The 20106-nt window shown below is 36.5% G+C and overlaps 1 protein-coding gene across 3 annotated transcripts in view; it reads left to right on the top strand.

The window, feature by feature from the left end:
- Positions 1–20106, top strand: part of stxbp5b (syntaxin binding protein 5b (tomosyn)) — a 46386-nt gene that overhangs the window by 11631 nt on the left and 14649 nt on the right. For all 3 annotated transcript variants that reach the window (XM_016491784.1, XM_016491775.1, XM_016491767.1), the window contains exons 3-19: positions 7065–7146; positions 7681–7781; positions 8455–8589; positions 8766–8829; positions 8939–9022; positions 10567–10690; positions 11764–11842; positions 12298–12452; positions 13165–13237; positions 13310–13457; positions 13534–13601; positions 13764–13804; positions 14132–14352; positions 15451–15638; positions 15895–16020; positions 16907–17058; positions 18493–18555. In XM_016491784.1, coding sequence (XP_016347270.1) covers positions 7065–7146; positions 7681–7781; positions 8455–8589; positions 8766–8829; positions 8939–9022; positions 10567–10690; positions 11764–11842; positions 12298–12452; positions 13165–13237; positions 13310–13457; positions 13534–13601; positions 13764–13804; positions 14132–14352; positions 15451–15638; positions 15895–16020; positions 16907–17058; positions 18493–18555 — 1904 coding nt within the window. The remainder of the gene's footprint in view (positions 1–7064; positions 7147–7680; positions 7782–8454; positions 8590–8765; positions 8830–8938; positions 9023–10566; positions 10691–11763; positions 11843–12297; positions 12453–13164; positions 13238–13309; positions 13458–13533; positions 13602–13763; positions 13805–14131; positions 14353–15450; positions 15639–15894; positions 16021–16906; positions 17059–18492; positions 18556–20106) is intronic.

Raw genomic sequence — 20106 nt, 5'->3', positions numbered from 1 at the left:
TGTGTGTATATATATATTACAAGATACACACTCTCTAGGTATACATATAATCACTGTAAACACTGTATAAAGACATTGGTAGATGTAAACATGTTACAATGATAAGATATTGTAAGTAGACTGTGGTCACAATTCTGAATATGGGACTACTGGTATAAACTTCTTGTATTTTTATATGTACAATAAGCAAAATAATTGCAACATAAATGGGAAAAAGTGGAGATATGGTTTGCAAGCATGAAGCTCGCACTGTCAGAATCCCAGTCTGTCAGTCAAATCCGAATTAAGATGCAACCCATAGCAACATTATAACAACAACGTCTCAGAGAGTCTGACGGCAGATAAAAGTAAACGATAAAGGAATGAGTGATCATTACAAAAGTGTGCATCAAATACACTGAACATGGAAGCTCAAATGCTAGAACTGACCTCACCGTTTCTTGCGCATTACATTCACATTTGAGCATCTTCTTTTCCTCGTAATGGTGGTTGGCAAACCCACTTAAAGGCGATATATTAGGGATGTGCGCGACGACTTTCGTCGTTTAAACGAAAGTTTTGATTTTTCAAACGTTTTATTTTAACTTGTTATTTTAAATGTTTTAAATGCAATGTTAAAATGATGGTAATTTGAATGATAAAATCATGTTTTTTTCTTTCTTTTCTGTCGCATAATCGACTATTGTTTTCCGTGTCGACTAGTAGGAGCTGTACCGTTTAGTCGACTAGATCCGCACATCCCTAATATATATATATATATATATTATATATATATTTTTAAATTATTATATACTAATATTTGTTGTTGTTGTTTTTTTTTGTCTGTAGGCTATTCCTTTTCCCCTCTTTATTTACTACTTGCATTTGATGGCATTTCTTTAAATGCTTAAATTTCTCTTATTTAAATAGCAAAATATGATTGAAATGTGTGGTTTTCTCACATAATTGGGATAAGATCAAATAACCACGATCTGACGAAAAATCCATAATCGCGACAGGACTAACTCAGAACCACTTGACAGCTGCTTAGCAACTGCTCGGAACACCTTAGCAACCAATCCACCTATCAGAACCCTAGCATCACGTAGCAATGCCATTATCTATTGTCTGTCTGTCTCACTCTAAGGCATATACCTTCAAACTTTAACAACTTTCCAGCAAGACTTTGGGCCAAGAATCTTGTCTTGATGAGCTTCCTTTCCTACTTAATAGATTGTGTTTTTTTATTAGATATATTTAAGTCTCATTTAATTAACTAATCAAGCAGCTCTTGGCCAGAGAGACAGAATTTTAATTATGCTCCGATGGCAGTTTTATTAAAGATGTACAACCTCGTGCTTTGCTGAACCGACATGTGTGTAAAGCTTTGATTGTTTCTGGAGCTCTGGATAGTTTTCTGACTAGTCCTCACCTTCCACGTCATCTCATCTTCATTCACATTTCCTCTCTGCTTTGCTCTTCTCCTCCTTGTTCTCTCTTTTGAGAGCTGCTTTACTGCCGTGTTGGCACTGTTTAGTTCCCAGGAACAAATGTCAGCGGTTGCAGGGAACGTTGACAAGCCTGTCCGCTTTAGCTGCTTTGTAATCTTTTGCTCTCGAGGCCTGTATTATTAGGGAATATAGTATGACGGCACCCTTATCAGATTGCATGGCTGTTTGCTCTCAGCGGATGCCCCTGTTGTTTGAAGTGAGTCACCCTTTGTGGTCGGCAATGTGATGCTTTAGAAAGTAAAACTTCTGTGTGGATTTCCCATTTGAAACGTTACAGAGCTTTGTTCATTTGCGCCTTTTAGCATGTATAACCGTGTTGCATGTACATATTGAATATTAGTCGGAAATGACTTTCGGATAAATCCCATGAAACCTGTCAAGAACAAATCCAGATCATATTTTGACCCAAAATCAAAAGAATGAAATGAGTCGGAGTGATTATTGTTGCACTGCTTTAGATTATTTTGATAATCAGCATAGATGCTTGCACTACAGTAGGTTTTTACATTTTATTAATGTGGGTTATCGTAATGAGAAATTGTCATGAAAGTAGTGTCACAATGCAAAAAAAAAGATCCAGACAATAAGAAAGAAGTTAAAGAACATGTACACAAGGAGCACTTTTGTGTTTTCTAGGCCAATTTATACAGATGGAACCTCACAGATCAGGAAAGTTCTGCACTTAGAGGACAGTGATTTTTGTTTTGGCCCCAAACTTACTCATTGTGAAGTGTCTCTAGTTTGAAGCCCAACTGGAATGTTTAATTTTAGTGAATCCAGATCCTCACATATGCACACATAATCATCTTTTCCAGCATTCATCTCAAGCCTATGTTTAGTGGATGGTCTGTTTAAAGTTATTCTCACAGACTATGGTGTATTCTGGCAAAGAATTGCCCACTTAGACAGGAAGTGGCCATTTGACTGACATTTTATGCAACCAGTCAGTTAACTTTTTCCCCACAACGTATATTTGAAGAGTTCAGATGCAAAAGGCTCTAGGTGCCATCTGAAATTTTCTTCTAAAATTCGCATTTTTATCAGGCTCTTATGTTTAGGTTCAGTAATTGTACTTTAATGGCAATGTATAGGTCCTTTTCTATGCCATTAAAGTGAAATAAATTAACAAATATAGGAGCCTGATAAAAATACTAATTTTAGATGAAAATTTCAGACGGCACTTAGAGGCTTTTGCATCTGAACTCTTTATTTATAGGTGAATTTAAATATAGCAATTCACCAATGTGCAACCAAGTGTTAGCCATTTGTTGAAAAAAAAAAAAGAAAAAATACATTCTGTTCTGTTTTTGTTTATAATGAAGTGTTAGTTTTGCTAACACTTGCATGCCTTGTGCATGCATTTCAGTTTTTTCAGTAATTTAATTAAAAAAAAATATTTTTGTTCATTGTTATGTTTTGTTCATAGTCATTTTTATTAATGATGACAGTAGTGTTTGCAGCTTATATACAGTGGGTACGGAAAGTATTCAGACCCACTTAAATTTTTCACTCTAGCAAATGGCTGCAATATAACAAAGAGTGAAAAATTTAAGGGGGTCTGAATACTTTCCGTACCCACTGTATATAGGTCAAACATGAGACATCCCATTTCTGTGCCCACATCAAATAAAATTGACAAAAGTGATTTTATATTCATATAAAGCAAATTAATTTCAAATAAGGAGTATAATGTTTCAAATAACTTTTGTGAAAATAAAATGTTAAAATATTAAATTAAATTCAAGTTTATTTGTACAGCACCTTTCACGATACAAATCATTGCAAAGCAACTTTACAGCAAATTAAGTTGATTCTGTGTACTGTCTTTTGGTCCAATAAGTAATATCTCTGTCTTATCCGAATTTAATAGGAGAAAATTATATGGGTGAAATAATGTTCAATCGTCATTCATTGTAACAGATATATACATGTAAAAATGAAACAACATACTTATTTTGACTTGTGCTTATTAAATATATAAAAGGATTAGAGATCATACTAAATGTTATTATATTTTAATATAATTTAATATATTTAAAAAACTTCCTGCTGAAAAATGGAAGCTCAGAAAAAAATGTAATTAAACAGGACAAATTCTAATATACTGTATGTCTTTTTTGTCTTTGACTCATATCTCCCGAGAACACGACACCCAGTTTTCGGGTAAATTAAACTTTAATATATATATTGACAGCATTTATCTTTGGTTCTATAGCTTCTGTGTCTCTCCTGAAAGAGTGTTATATGCTGGTTTGTGGTGATCATTATAAGGCTGCACCAAATTTTCGGCAGCCGAAAATTATCGGCCGAAAATAGCAATTTTGGTTTTCGGCCGAAAGAGAAAAATGGCCGAAAATATAGGCTACATATAATAATATATGCCGCGCCCCGCCCGGCAGTGTTCAGTGCGCAGGTTTCACTCTCCTCGTCACTGCTTGGTTTGACGCTCCGCTCCGTATTCCGCTCTATGAATGTGCGTTCCGCTCGTGTACCGCTCATGCTCACTGGAAAAGCAAAGTCTGCTCAAATAACGCACTGACAGGAAATTTCTATGCAGTATACTTGTTCCTGATTGCAGTAGCGCTACTGTGCTATAACATGGTGTAGGCTAGTACAGCTGTACTGGGCAACGCTGGTAAAATGATGCTACATTCAGTGCCTATGCTCTGCTCACATGCTCTGATAATAATAGCTTTGTAGCTATCCAATACATTGTTTGGTTGTATCTGATTCTGTTGCATAGTTGCACAGTTATGAATAAATAATGAGTCAGTGGTCCACTGCAACTTATTTATAACAGCCCTCTGCTATTTATTCAGTCCATTTGCCAAATAAGGTGAAGGCAAGCCTGCTGTGTAAACATTCCTTTTCGGTTTCCCATCAGCACATCTCAAGAAATGAATGTAGGAGAGAGCCAAATGCTATCCCCAATAATGATGTACCGAAATGGAAATTTTACCTGAAAACTGAAACTGAAAATAAAGTTTTGGTAGTTGAATTTGGGTAGTTGAAGTCAGTATGCCAGTCGTAGTAAAATTTCTCTGCATTGAGGCCCATCTTGATGTTTCACCTGAACAAATTTTACATATTGCTATTTTAGCATTATTTTTGGTCCACATTGCTGACATGTTTACTTGTTGTAGCTTATCCGTGTTGTGTGCATGAAATAGATGCTGAAACAATCAAAACGCATCATCAGAGAAGTAATGTCTAATCTAAGTAAATGTCACTGTCTCTGTAAGTGATTTCGGCCCTTCAAAACCATTTCAGTTTATTTCATTGTAATTTTTTTTTTTTTTTGGCATAACATTTTTAGTTGGCGAAACTTTGATGCATAACTATTGGACAATATTCGATGCAGACAATAATGGAAAGTAATTTCCAATGGGAAAAAAGGTCTGTTTTAAAAGCACTGAACTGTATTTTCTTTCATTAAAATAGGTTTGATTTTATGTCAAAATAACATAATATAGTAGAACACTGTTCTACATAACAGACCAAAACCTTATCGTTTTGCCATAGTACTTATTAGCTGCCATAATAAAAATGCTGGTGCATGCTTGTGCAAAGATTGCAGCTGAAATGTTAAAGTTATCCTGACAGCTTTTGATGTTCATAATATCTTATGTATCCATTTTTCTAATATTGTCTCAATGATAAATAGGGCTGGGGCCACAGGGAAGTAAAAAAGCTCAACTTTTTATGTTGTCTGGTGCCTCGTTACTCACTGAATTGGCAAAATATAGCGTTATAAATGTAAGCAAATTGATAGGTTAGGGATTTGAACCTTATATAATAGTGGCTAACTAATTGTAAGTTTCTAGATCAGTGAATCTAATGTATTTCATAAAGAAGCTGTGTTACAGTGAAATATTAACAAGACTAAATTCATAAAACAGGCATTAGTTTCATCTGCTTTTTAGTTTATTGCCCTATTGCACTCTCTGGTGCTGTCTTGTTCGCAAACCGTCGCGTCAGCAAGGTGAGTTCATGTTCAGTGTAATGGCTCTTTTCCTGTGCGCAGTATTACCAATGTTGTTTACCATAATTGATCTGTTTAACAGAGACACATGATACATTTCAATGGTAGGATGCGTGTGACCGAAGAACACAGAGTTAACGTATTAAGACGCCGTCAAGCTTCACATACTGTAAGCTGGTCCTGTGTACTTGTAGGGCTCTCAGGTCTTATAAATATGTTAAGTCACTCAAGAGGAAATTAGTACACTGCTGCAGGATACCACTGATTCAGTACGGATTAGAAAACCATTTCCTGTTTATAGTGTATAGTTTTAGCATTCATTCCCTGGCATGAGATGTGTTAGATGTCCTGAGGTAACAACATACAGTGTCCATATGTTGTTTTTCAGTGATTTTATTTGGCAGATAGGAAGCTTTCTAATCTGAGGATATGACGAGAGCGAGATAGCCTTTGCCCTTGGGTCACACAGGGCTCTTCATACTCGCCCGTATTGTATTTTACATTATACAGACATTGACCGTACACTCAGGTTCAGGTACAGGTTCTTTATTGGCATCTATGGTTCCATGAAGGACCTTTCTATTGCACAAAAGGTTCTTTATGTTCTTCACACTAATCAAAGATGGTTCTTTTAAGAACTGTTCGCTGAAAGGTTCTTTGGAGAACCCATAATGGTTCTTTAATAGCATCGCTGTGAAAACTCTTTTTTGTAACCTTTATAAGAGTGTAAGCTGTAAAGTATCTGTAGGTTTTCTTTGGATGTGTTTGAATGATATTACGATCTAACAGAGAATCTAAAGAGCTCTTGTTAGCATAAACATCCAACAACACAACAGTTTCCTCACCCATTATAAAAGGCTGGAATCTGCAACCTGATATGGAACAGTACTTGCATTTGTGCCTAAATGAACATAGAAAGCATGCAGTGCAACACGGTACTGCTGGTGAATATGAATGACTGTTTGACTGAGACAGTCGTTGTTGTCCTGTTGGAGAAGGGCTTTATGGGAGCATTTACAGTGCATTACTCCAGAGGACTGAAGCAACATTCACAGACAAGACTTGAGACTCTGATTAGGGACTTTGTGTAATCCATTTAGTTAAGTCAATGGACAAGACCCTCAGTAATATGACGCACAGACCTCTGGGAACACAGATTCCCTCTAGTGCCGAACCCTGGTGGCTTACTTACATTGTCTGTGGGTTGTTCAGAAGTAACATGAACGTATTGAGAGATCTGTTTTTTTATGGTAAAATGTACATGAAGGTGTATATCTTTAAATGCTGTTCATTTAAATGGAGCATATACTGTAGTCTCTCTATTATAATGCATCCTGTATTTTTTCTTTCTTTCTTGAAAAAGGAGAATCTTGGTCAGTCTGTGCTATTTTCTGTACAATGAAAACTGGTGATTTTTACTGCAAAGCTCCAAGATGTTTTTCTCAAATTGACGTGATAATTAGATGAGGGTGAGTGAAATATCCCTTTAAATATGCAATGCATTTATATACAGTAGTCATATTTTGTGTTTAGCACATTTGATAGGGACTCTAAGGTGTTCAGATATGTATGTACCTTAACTGAGTCTAAAGATTCGGTCGAGCAGGAGTGGAGTGTTACTGCCGGCATGAGAGCGGATCGGCTGTCATCCAGCTGGAGTTTCTTGTCAATGAAGTAAGTTCTGCCCTGACCACCTGCATAGTCATTTCCTCTTCCTTACTTTCTCCAGGTTGTATCCCTCTTCCAATCCTGACATTGCCTGTACCTTTTGGTTGAATATTTAGTCTTTTAATCTGTTCAAAATGTAATGAATTACAATGATATTAATGCGTATTTGCTGAATGCTGACCGCAAACGAGAAAGTATTATAATGTTTGCCTTTCTATTACTAATAATATTAAAGCAATCGTTATAATACTTTTTTGTAAACATTTTAATTCATTTGTTTAACCGCTCTATCTGATTATTAGATAGAACTGAACGACGACAGCGAACAAGAGGGAGAATGTGAGCACTGTGTGTTCAGGCGCTGCAATCTCAGCGCCGTCAAAATAAAAGTCCTGCCTCGAACACATTGGCCAATGCCGATATTTGAAAAATGCCAAATATCGGCCGATATATCGTCCATGGCGATATATATCAGTCGACCACTAATTACAAATGTAGAGCTCTCTTATTTCAGTCATTTTTTGTGTGTTTGGTCCATAGGGGGCGCTGGTCAGTGCTTTGGCAGATGACAGTATTCATTTGTGGAATCTGAGGCAAAAACTTCCAGCCATCCTTCATTCTCTTAAATTTAATCGGGAGAGGTAAGCATCCTGTGGACAAATAAACCATGCACAACTGTTGTGATATGGCTTATGGTGATTATCAAAATGGAAAAAAATATATATATATATATATTTATATCAACTGCTCTGAGAATGGGTCACTTTTACATGCATTTGGGAACACAACATTCACCAAACGTCTTCCCTTACTTGATGAGAAGCACTTTAAGGGCTTCCTGCAGTTTTGTGGCTGCAAGGTTTGCACAGGCAAACACCACTTAAAGTTTCTTCAGAAAATACTAAATTTGGCCTTTAGCTGGGCCTTCAAAGTTTTTGTCTTTTTTAAGTAGCAATGTACTTTTGAGTTTCTACGTTTTCTGTTAATCAACAGACCACGAAGGCTTGAAATGAATATTTGTTCAGAGACAAGAGGGCAGGACAATGTTCTCAAGTGTCCTCAAATGCATATAGTCTTGATTGGTGTCCCATTCAGAAGACACACAATGGCAGTAATGCACAGTTGTCCACAGTAATACCAGTTGATTTATCAACCGTGACTCATTCATTTTGCCAGATTTCGCTCTGCTGTTATTGCCATTTCATCCTTAATGTGTCACGAGGCACAAATCAGTCAAATGCTCGCCATCGTATGAGATAATCACAGGGAATATTTCACTTTGATTAAGGTCAGCTCTCTCCTTGTCTTTGGCAGGATCACGTTTTGCCATTTGCCATTTCAGAGTAAATGGCTGTACGTGGGCACGGAAAGAGGGAACATTCACATTGTCAATGTGGAGTCCTTCACCCTCTCAGGCTATGTGATCATGTGGAACAAAGCCATTGAACTGTGAGTGTCTAGACACCATGAACTCCAGTGATTCTCATGTGTCTTCTTCTACTGTTGGCTTTCGGAGATTTTAATTAAAGGTCTTATGTACAAATATTTACTCAAGGTCATCATGCATGAACTCTGCATACCACCTTGAAATATTTTCTGCGCAAACTCTCACCTCTCTTCAACAGTTCCTCAAAGACTCACCCTGGACCTGTAGTTCATATCAGCGATAACCCTATGGACGAAGGAAAAGTACGAAATCTTAACACTTTGGGATTAAATATATTCCCACAATACACTTTCTGATTGCTCTGCTTTTCAGTTTGCATAATTTCAGAAAAGTTGTTTCTCTTTTTTGCAGCTTTTAATTGGTTTTGAGTGTGGCATAGTTGTGCTTTGGGACTTGAAATCGAAGAAGGCTGACTACCGATACAACTATGATGAGGTGAGGCTTTGTTATTGTAGGATATGGACCAGTCATCCTAACTGGATGTCACATTTTCGAGGTCTAGGTCTTTTTTTAATTTCGGACAAACTTAGAGCATTGTTTAAAGCAAAGCATATTACTTTTGTTCTGTAACATCCTTGAATGGAAGGAAGGAAGGTCTCCAGTAGAGATGGGATGTACTCCAAGTACTCAGATGAGATAGTAGTGATTGATCACGAAAACACAACAATAATGGCATGTTATTCTCTTTAATACATTAAACTTTACTTTAAAATTAATTGACAGCTGTACATCTCCAATCAACCTTCCATTCACATGTTTAATTTTAGTATTAGTTATGAAATTTTTGGTGGTAACTTGCTGTTCACATCATAAGACAGTAAATTACACATTAAAAGTTACACATCACATTAAAAGATAAGATAAATTTCACATTAAATGTGAAATTTTGAAGTAGAAAGACTGAAATAGTATTTTCTTGGTTTTTATATTTGAAAATGAAAGAATTAAGGTGAATATTAGCATTGTAATTTTACAGTTGTAAAGTTTTGTTTTATTTAGTCATTTTTATATTTTTATTTAGCAAAAAATAAAAGTAATACTACTACTACTACTAAAAATAATAATTGATATGTGACCCTGGACCACAAAACCAGTCATAAGGGTCAATTTTTTTGGCCGAGATACAACTATTTGAAAATCTGGAATCTGAGGGTGCAAAAAAATCAAAATACTGAGAAAATCGCCTTTAAAGTTGTCCAAATGAAGTTCTTAGCAATGCATATTACTAATCAAAAATTAAGTTTTAATATATTTACAGTAGGAAATTTTCAAAATATCTTCATGGAACATGATCTTTACTTAATATCCTAATGATTTTTGGCATAAAAGAAAAATCAATAATTTTGACCCATACAATGTATTTTTGGCTATTGCTGAAAATATACCCCAGCGACTTAAGACTGGTTTTGTGGTCCAGGGTCACATATTGTTATTATTTTAAACACAATCAGCTTGTAACACTCCAAAGAGAAAGGAAAACTTGAAATTGCATCATATGACCCCTTTAAAGGAAAAATTTATAATTTTGACCCATACAATGTTTTTTTGGCTATTGCTGAAAATATACCCCAGCGACTTAAGACTGGTTTTGTGGTCCAGGGTCACATATTGTTATTATTTTAAAGCCATATTGATAATCACAAAAATTCTAAATAGTATTTTCTTGTAAAATATACACCAATAACCTTTGTTTTATTTTCAACATCAAAAAATAAATACATAAATTTACAGTGTATATGGTGACATATATGTGCCAAAATGGACATATCACTTGATTTATTTATGGAGTACTCAAATAAACAACTGTAGTCTAAAGGAAGTAACTTTTTTCAGAAGCCTTTGTGTTATCTATGAGGAACGGAACTAAGTTGTTTATTATGTTTTTGTTGACTCATATTTACTGTCACAAAACATGAACCGTAGTTTGCCTGACCTGGTTTCTCTTGTGGTTGATTACTCATCCTTTGTTTGGCCCGTAGGCGATCCACTCTGTGGCTTGGCATCACGAGGGGAAACAGTTTGTGTGCAGTCACTCTGATGGCACGCTTACCACATGGAATATACGCGCTCCTGCCAAGCCTGCCCAGATCATTACACCGCATGGTAAGCGTCTGCCCAAACAAACTCCCTTCTAAGTTCCTCAGGTTGAGCGCTTCAGGGAGCACAGAATAAATATCAAAAGACCGTAGAGGTGAAGTGTGTCATTTCAGTTCCATTAGCAGCACCACTGAAATAAAAATGATTGTTTCCAAACAGGTTTCTGAAAAAGATCAATGTTTTTAACGAGTCATTATAATTTCAGACAATCAGCCTATGAGTGATTACTTATGGACCCTTTTCACAGACTGTGACGACACGTTTCCACTGTTATTAACATTTTAAAATCTAGCAAAGTTTTGTGTATTTCCATTAAAAATAAATCAATAAATAAAAAATTATAATTTGTGTTTCATTACCTTGGCATTAAATTACACAAAACCAGTTAATGCTAACTAACTGTGTGAGTGTTTCTAACACAACGGCTAAAGGGAGTGACTCTTCTCTGACCAATGTTATTAATCTCTCTATACATTTTTCCTCATTTGTAAAGTCATAGAAATGCTATCATGGATTTTTGCTATTAGTGCTAATGGGAGAGCAAAAATTATATTTTTTGTTGTTCACCACTATAGAAGTTTACCCAACTATGACAACTTCTGCTTCTGCTTCTGAAAACCCTGGAAATGTGAAAAGGGTCCATAGTTTTCACTGCACATTAAATAGGGAAGAGGAATGTGTTTCAACCTCCAAAAAATTACAAACTTCAGCTTTAATAATGCAGGTTTTTTTCCACTAAAAACATCATATACTTAAGGCTGAAGCAAAGCAACCCTTTTACAAATGCATCATGATTCTTAAACAAAAATGCAGACTCTGTCCACAGAAATTTAACATCAACATTTTTATTTCAAGTTATTTTTCAAACGAGTAATAGATGCATCGAAAATGGTTTTGGAATCAAATTATGACTCCCATGGATTAAAATCAAGCCATGAGATGCCTAAAGACTTCTACCCTCAATTTATTTTGGTTCCTATGATAAAAATACACAGATACTGGCGATAGAAAAGGAAATAAAAATACATGAAGGCATATTTATTTGCACACCTTGTTTAACATGCAATATTCTCTCCCAGGTAAACAGCCTAAGGATGGAAAGAAGCCGGAGCCATGCAAACCCATCTTGAAAGTGGAGTACAAAACTACCAGGGCAGGGTAAGGCTTCAGTGGAAGCTGAACTCAGGGTCGCATTCTTGAAGCAAACAGAGCATGATGCATTACACACGTTGCATTGCAAGAGACTGTCTGGCATAGGTGCTCCAGTTTTATGGTTTTAAGGAGATGACCTGATGTTTTTCAGAAGACTGACATGAAATATAAAACTAATTGCACAATACGTTTTCTCATGATGCATTGGTTTGAGACTTGTGCAACCTCACATTGCGAGAGACTGTCTGGCATAGATGCTTCTGTTTTATGGGTTTTACAGGGATGACATGATGTTTTTCAGAAGACTGACATAGATACAGCTAATATGACAATACCTTTTGTATTGCTTTTAATCATATTCTTCATTCCACTCTTTCTGAATGAAGCACTAATTTGTTTCACTTCCGGCTTGGCTTCTTTGCATCATGGAAAAATGAGATTTGTTCATTTGTTTTGTTAAGGGACCCATTCATGATACTGTGTGGAGGTTTGTCATATGATACAGTGGGTAGGCGAGCCTGTCTGACTGTGATGCATGGGAAAAGCACTGCAGTGCTGGAGATGGACTACCCCATAGTGGATTTCCTTACGCTGTGTGAAACCCCATATCCAAACGGCAAGTCACTGCCCCACCTATCGCTGGATGTTCTCCCATAACGTTTACTGTATATTTAACAGTGCCTTTACAAACAACAGAGTCAAAATACAATTAAAGAAAACAAAGCAGCATTGATTTACATTTTTTAAGTTATTTTCATATATATCATCAGATTTTTTATTTTGTATTATTATTTATATTATTTAATGATTTTTATTTTGTTGTTAAAACTGTACAAATTAGAACTAGACTAAGATCTATATATTGGGCTGGGCGATATAATGGAAAAAAATATTGTAGACTCTTTTTCATCAAATGAATCATATACAGTATATATGTGATTCATGATAATTTATTATAATTAAATTTATATACATTTATATTAATTATATATTTATATATGCTTTTCTATGACATGTGTTTGTTATTTATATTTATTTATTTCTGTAGTTAAATCTTGACAAATTAAAACTAGACAGTGTGCTCTATGTTGGGCAATGTAATGGGAAAAAAAGACTTTAGATTTCTTTTCTTTTAACGAACAATGATTTTTAGACCAGAAAGTCATTGCAAAGTAGATCATTTATGCAAGAACAAAAATAAAAATCTAGTTATGAAAAGCATTTATCAAAAACATTTTTTCACTAGATAAGTAAGAAAAATAAATGGTATTTTGTGAAAATGTCCCATTTAAGTGTTTAAAATAATTGTTCCTTCTGTATCCCCACAGATTTCCAGGAGCCTTATGCGGTTGTTGTCCTGCTGGAGAAGGATTTGGTTGTCATTGACCTTGCACAAATTGGGTGAGTAAATGCCAAATGTGAAACAGGCTGTCTTTGCTTGTGCAGCTGTTTTATAAAAAGCTCTCTGTGCAGGTATCCGATCTTCGAGAATCCTTATCCTCTGTCCATCCACGAGTCTCCGGTGACCTGCTGCGAATATTTTGCGGACTGTCCAGCTGAAGTCATTCCTGCACTTTACTCAGTGGGCTCCCGACAGAACAGACAAGGGTTCAGTAAGAAGGTAACATTTTGCCCTCCTCTGTTTAAGAAAATGCATAGTCCTAAAACGGCTGGTCCAAATCTGTGTTTTTATGCAGGAATGGCCCATAAGTGGAGGTAACTGGGGCCAGGGAACACTGAGTTTCTCAGAGATGATCATCACTGGGTAAGCAATCTCTCGCATACACGCTCTATTTGCTGAAGCCTTTTCACGTTTAATATTTGGATTAGAGAGGGAAATAGTTTTTTGGTATTAGAAGGAAAAATGGTTTTCGGTTTGGAGCCAGGGCTGTTATTGTTTTCTTCTGTTTTGTTCTTGAAACAACAGGCATGCTGATGGATCGATCAAGTTTTGGGATGCCTCAGCATGTGAGTTTCTGTCTCGGAAAACATACTTTTATGTTTTATGTCACAAGTAGAATCTACAGCATTATTTTGAGTTGGAAAAATAGTAATAATCAGATAAATATGTTGGCCAGTTTGATTTTTGCTTTCAGGTACCAATAAGAGTAAAAGCACTCTCCGCTACATTTAAGACATTTTTACAGATTTTGCAGATATTTTGCAGATTTCTCTATACGATATGTAAATCAGAAAATGCAGTTGAAGTTTGCAAGTTCCATCTGCAAATAAAAAACATTTAGCAACAACTAATGAAGATAACTGATAATGAATATGTTCTTTTGTGTCTGTCAGTAATGCTGCAGGTTTTGTATAAGCTGAAAACAGCGAAGGTGTTTGAGAAGCCCCGCGGTAAAGAGGAGAAATCCAGCACTGAAATTGTGGATGAAGATCCGTTCGCCATTCAGATCCTGTCCTGGTGTCCAGAGAGCCGTGTGCTCTGTGTGGCTGGAGTATCGGCTCATGTCATAGTGTACAGGTTCAGCAAACAGGAAGTCACCACTGAAGTGGTTCAGGTCTGACCCATTTAAATGCAGGATGTATATATGTGTAGATATTAGTTTAAAATGGATAGCTGTGTCTATGAGAGATTTCAGATGCTGCTGGTCAGCATTTGATTTACATTCTTTACCTCTTTTAATCATTTAATGAGTTCATTTTAAATGGTCCTGCTATATGACAAATGTTTAATATTAATATGAGGTTGCAAAAAACTGCATGGTGATTATAATGCAATTAGAAAAATGTTGTTTAAAGCCGTTTTAGATGGAGTTTAGTATGCACACTGCAGGATATTTCATTAAACATTAAGTTGTTTTGACACATGGTTTCCAACAGTTAGACTTCCATATGCTGCATCCACACAAATGAGTAAAGCTCTCACTTATTTATGTTTAAAACCTTGTTTTTTAATGAGGAGGTGTCACACCGCAAGACTGAATAAATGAACATGGAAGTAGCTCCACATAAATATTACAAATATAATTAATAGCGGGTAAAACTCTTCTTTATACTTACAAGCCTGGAAAAAATCTTCCTTTTGGGGTCCTGATTAGCGATATTATATAATATTAAGGCTCACCAAGAGATTTTTCAATTAGAAATGAATGTCGTGAGTCACTTTACAAGAGAAATCTATGTATAAAAATATAATGTTGTTTATATTTGTTAACAGTGGAATGTTGATAACTGTTGTGTTCAACTTAATGTTCCTCCTATATATTTCCTTTTATGCCAGATATTCCTTTGTTTGTCCCTCTGTTTCTTTTTCTTAATTTTGAGTTTTCTTATTTTTTTATTTTTACAGAATTTAAATATATATATATATATTATAAATGCTAAAAGTATTAAATTATTTGCATAGATAATTTTGTGTTTATGGACAAAATTTGTGTTCTTTTCTTTTCAGATAAATGAAGAATATATAACAGAAAAATTAATTGGCACTGTTCTATGAGCAGAGTAAAATTAATTGTCATGTCAACTCATGGACATTTATTATTTTTTTTTGGCTGTGAAATTCATGGAAATCTGTATCTCCATCTATGGGCATATGGATCTGTGAACATGCATATGTTTGTATAGAGTTGATGACAGTTGTCTTGTGTCTGTAGCTCCTGGAGGTGCGTATGCAGTGTGAGCTGAATGAAGTGGAGTCTCCCGAGTGCGGAGGTGAGCAGGCGTCGGCTGTGTCCACCCCAGGAACCTCATCCAGCCCTCAGACCAGCCTGCCTCAGTCCCACCCCTCCACCAGCAGCAACAACTCGTCTGACGGCCTGCGAGATAACGTGCCCTGTCTCAAGTACAGTCTGTTTTCATCTATTTCAGATTTACTCACCTCTAAGCAGCATGCAAAAACAACAAAACTAAAACTTCAGACTTTGATCGCTTCACATGTTGATGAAATGGTCTTTTCCTGTGTAAGTTCACAGGGTTGGGCCATAAATTTGGCCATGTGGACCAGATTTTTGCTTAAATGTCTGGCTGTTTGACCACATGATTTGGTCTGTGCTTATGATAGCATGTAGTTAATTGGGTCCTGTGTCTTATTTGGCCAGGGTCAGGAGTTCTCCTCTCAAACAGTCTGCGGGTTACCAGGTGGAGCTGCTCATTCAGCTGGTGTGGGTCAGTGGGGAGCCGCCACAACCAATCACCAGCCTGGCCGTCAACTCTGCATATGGCCTGTAAGTCCACGAAACTACAGCACAAACTACTGATGTTTTTACTGAGCAATTAAAAACACTTCCTTTCCACAACAGCTGTTCATTATCTTTCAGACACGTGTTATCTGTCATGATCCTTCATATTAAAACCTAGCAGCCATGCTTGAATAATTGTTCTTCATTACAATACACTATTGAAATGCACAAATGTAATTAGCCACAATATGCTCTTATATCTGATTACCATAAACTCATGTGTTGCTGAATTTAAAGTTTAATATTTCAGGTAGCAGGTTTAAGGGTGGAGATTTCAGTTTAATATCTGGTGTGTCCTGGAGCCTCGAGTAGAAATAGTGATTAAATCAATGCTGTGCAAATGTTGTAAAGCAAACTGTCAAAGCTAAGAAAAAGCAGTTTACTTTTTAGTTATAGATGCTTAAGGGCATTTTTTTCTTGCCTTTATTTATAGGCAATTTTATTTTCAATTAAATGTTGACATTTAACTTCTTAAGTAATTCACCGCTGGCGGATATATTACGCAGCAAAAACTGTTTTCAACATTGATAATAATAATAATGTTTCTTGAGCAGCAAGTCAGCATATTAGAATGATTTCTGAAGAATCATGTGACACTGAAGACTGGAGTAATGATGCTGAAGATTCATTTTATTACATTTTAAAATATATTGCAATAGAAAAGTTATTTTAATTTTAAATTGTAACAATATTTCACAATATTACTGTTTTTACTGTATTTTTGATCAAATAAATGCAGCCTTGGTGAGCAGAAGAAACTTCTTTCAAAAACATCATAAAAAAATCTTTAATGATTCCAAATCTTAATTTAATAAATCTTAATGATTCCAAACTTTTGACCGGTAGTGTGTATCTGTTGTGTGTTTTACAGAGTTGCTTTTGGCAATGGTAACGGACTTGCAGTGGTTGATTACCTTCAGAAAACTCTGCTTCTGAACGTGAGCACCGCTGAGCTGTATGGCTCAACAGATCCTCACCACAGACAACCACACTCGCCCCGCAAAACCAGACAGCCCTCGGCAGGTGAACAGACAACAAAGAGAAAGCTTCATCTTCTTACTAATAATCATAACCTCTGCATGTTGTCAGTCTGTGTTTCTGTCTGATAAAGTAAAGCACATGCTCATCATGAGCAGTGTCAGTCTACGGACCGTGATGCTCCTGCATCTCTGGCCGAGGAACCATCTGCAGCGATCTTAGAAAATCATCCGATCCATATACTCCAAAAGGGGTGCTGGTGTTTGTTCTTTTCTGTCCCATGTCTTTGCTTGTTCTTTTTGTTGTTCACTCATATGAGTTTCAGTCTTTGAAATACACAGATGCCAACAGATTGAATTTAAGGCCATGTGACATTATTGTTAGGGATGCACTGATATAAAAAAATCTGACCAATACCAACTTTAAGTCGTGTTTGAAAAGGCATTTTATTCATACGTTAAATTTAAATTTTAATGTACAGTAAACAATATTTGAACTACTAATACTTTGCATTGCTATGCATTTATTGTCAATTATTCTTTATTATTTTTAGACCTCGCTCGATTATTGAAAATAATAAAGCGGAAAGGATGTCCTGAATTCAGTCTCTGGACTCTGTCAGTTCAAAGGCCTTCTAGCTGTTCATTTGATTTTGTGTCATTGTTTTGTCTCACCCTTTCAATATTCGTCTCTCTCTGTGGTTTCGTAAAGACACTCTGCATAAGAAGTCTTGCATGTCCGGCCTCTCTAACTTTTATTCTGAATCTGTGATTATGTTTTTAACATAAAATGCAAAGTAACATGTTGTCAAGCCAAAATAAATGTCTAGCCACTTGTGTTTAACAAAGGAGAATAAAACAGTATTAGAACAACATGAGGATGAGTTCATGATGACAACATGTTCATTTTGTGTGGACTGTGCCTTTTAAGGTGCAATGTGTCATTTCTGCAGCACTAAACTGAACTAAAAGACCCATGCCGGCATGGTTTGAACAAACTGGTAGTCCCGCCAAACCAATGCAATTTTATTGTCAATTATTCTTTATTATTTTTAGACCTCGCTCGATTATTGAAAATAATAAAGCGGAAAGGATGTCCTGAATTCAGTCTCTGGACTCTGTCAGTTCAAAGGCCTTCTAGCTGTTCATTTGATTTTGTGTCATTGTTTTGTCTCACCCTTTCAATATTCGTCTCTCTCTGTGGTTTCGTAAAGACACTCTGCATAAGAAGTCTTGCATGTCCGGCCTCTCTAACTTTTATTCTGAATCTGTGAAAAAGCTTCGTTCTTCTTACCTCAGTAAGTCACATGGCACACATCAAAGGTCTTTTCCTTCTCTTTATATCTGTCTGCATTCTTCTTTTTCTCTTTGTTTAACACTATAGTCTATTTTTGTGTTGATTTATTATTTAAGTGTTATGTGATTTTCATTGTGTAAAGTCATCCTGGCTGTTCGGTTTAGACTTGTTTGTTTTCAACAGGTCTTTGTGATGGTAATGATGCATCAGCCGCACCAGAGGAGAGATGCAAATCACCAACTTCAGGTAAAGATGTCCTCATTCTTTCTGCATTGTAAGATTTTACTGGTAAAACAAAAAGTATTGAGAGCGTGGATTCATGGTAGTTTTCTGATGAGTTGTTTGACAGACCCTGAAAGGAACAGTTCACCCAAACATCAAGCTTTTGTCATAATTTACTCACTCTTGTGTTGTTCCAAACATGTATTTAAGGAGGCAGAACACCCCCACCACCCACTTTCATTTTATACTGCCAAGCACCAAAAATGGAAAATATTTTAATATGCATCTGTATTTCAAGTATTCTGAATCTATACATTAACTGAGATTAACAGACCAGACCTCGTATCATTTGTGGTTGCATCATGTCACAAGTGGTCACATGACATATGAGAGCCACTGACATCAAACCATATATATATATACCTCTGAACATCGCCCAGGACGTGGCCATTCCACGTGTGGAGTGGGCGCGAAGTCGAGGTGGAGGTGGTAAATTTGCATCCTTATAACACATTACGATCGCGTCTACCACCCAGTGAGAAAGCCGCTGACATGAAACAGGACTTCCTCGATAATTGTCAGCCCAAGAGACAAAGAGCTGATTACTCCTTCGTAACAGTCTCGTCTTCTGCACATAAACACTCAAAGAGCGCACCGGGCATAAACAGTGTAACCGCTCTTCCTCTGATGAAGAAAAAGGCGGTGGAAAGAACGCTAGCAATTCCACAGATTTGTTTGTTCCTGTTGTGTCCCTGACCTTAGGAACAAATGCCGGGTTAGTCCTTAGCGTAACTTTCGATCCATCCAATGCAAACTGCATACAGGAAGGATGTACTGACAAAGCGTAATTCAAATACTGTAATTCACTTATGCGCTTTGCTGTAGTGAGAGCGATCAACAAAGCCGTCTTTAAAGAAAGATGCCGCAAATCAATGCCCTCTAATGGTTCAAACGGAGGCTGTGAAAACGCATCCAGATCCACCATTAAGTCCCAGGACGGGATCAGGGATTTAGTGACCGGACGGAGCCGTCTCGCTCCCCTCATAAACCGACAAATCAGGGGGTGCTGACCTATCGTTCCCGAATCCAGCCCCACATGACATGCTGAAATAGCTGAAAGATAGACCTTTACAGTCGAAAAGGCTCTACCTTTATCCAATAGTTCTTGCATAAAGCAAAGAACATCCGATACAGAGCATAAAAACGAAGTAATATTCCTCTCTGCACACCATCTGTTGTGTTCTTGTGTCCTTTATCTGTTTGTCCGAATGGTGCGTGGTTTATTTCTATGTCTAATAAACACACTGTGAGACCGTGAGCTGTGAGCTGCTTCTTTTACTGCCTCTCGTTCATTTTACATCACACCAATACATTGCTTAGACTTGAGCAATCAACCGATGATCAGTATGACACACAAGTCAACTTAATCAAACACAGAGTGTCAAACCTAATCCACCACATCCCCCTTTTTTTAACAAACTCAGACATGGCACTTACATTCAAACTGGTGCACTCAAATCTCCCCATATACATATTAAAGTCTATCAAACAGTAACTTTGACTTTACATTTAACT

This window comes from Sinocyclocheilus anshuiensis, unplaced genomic scaffold (genome assembly GCF_001515605.1).
Source record: "Sinocyclocheilus anshuiensis isolate Anshui unplaced genomic scaffold, SAMN03320099.WGS_v1.1 scaffold261, whole genome shotgun sequence".
NCBI lineage: Eukaryota > Metazoa > Chordata > Actinopteri > Cypriniformes > Cyprinidae > Sinocyclocheilus > Sinocyclocheilus anshuiensis.
This window is presented reverse-complemented; position numbering and strand designations above follow the sequence as displayed.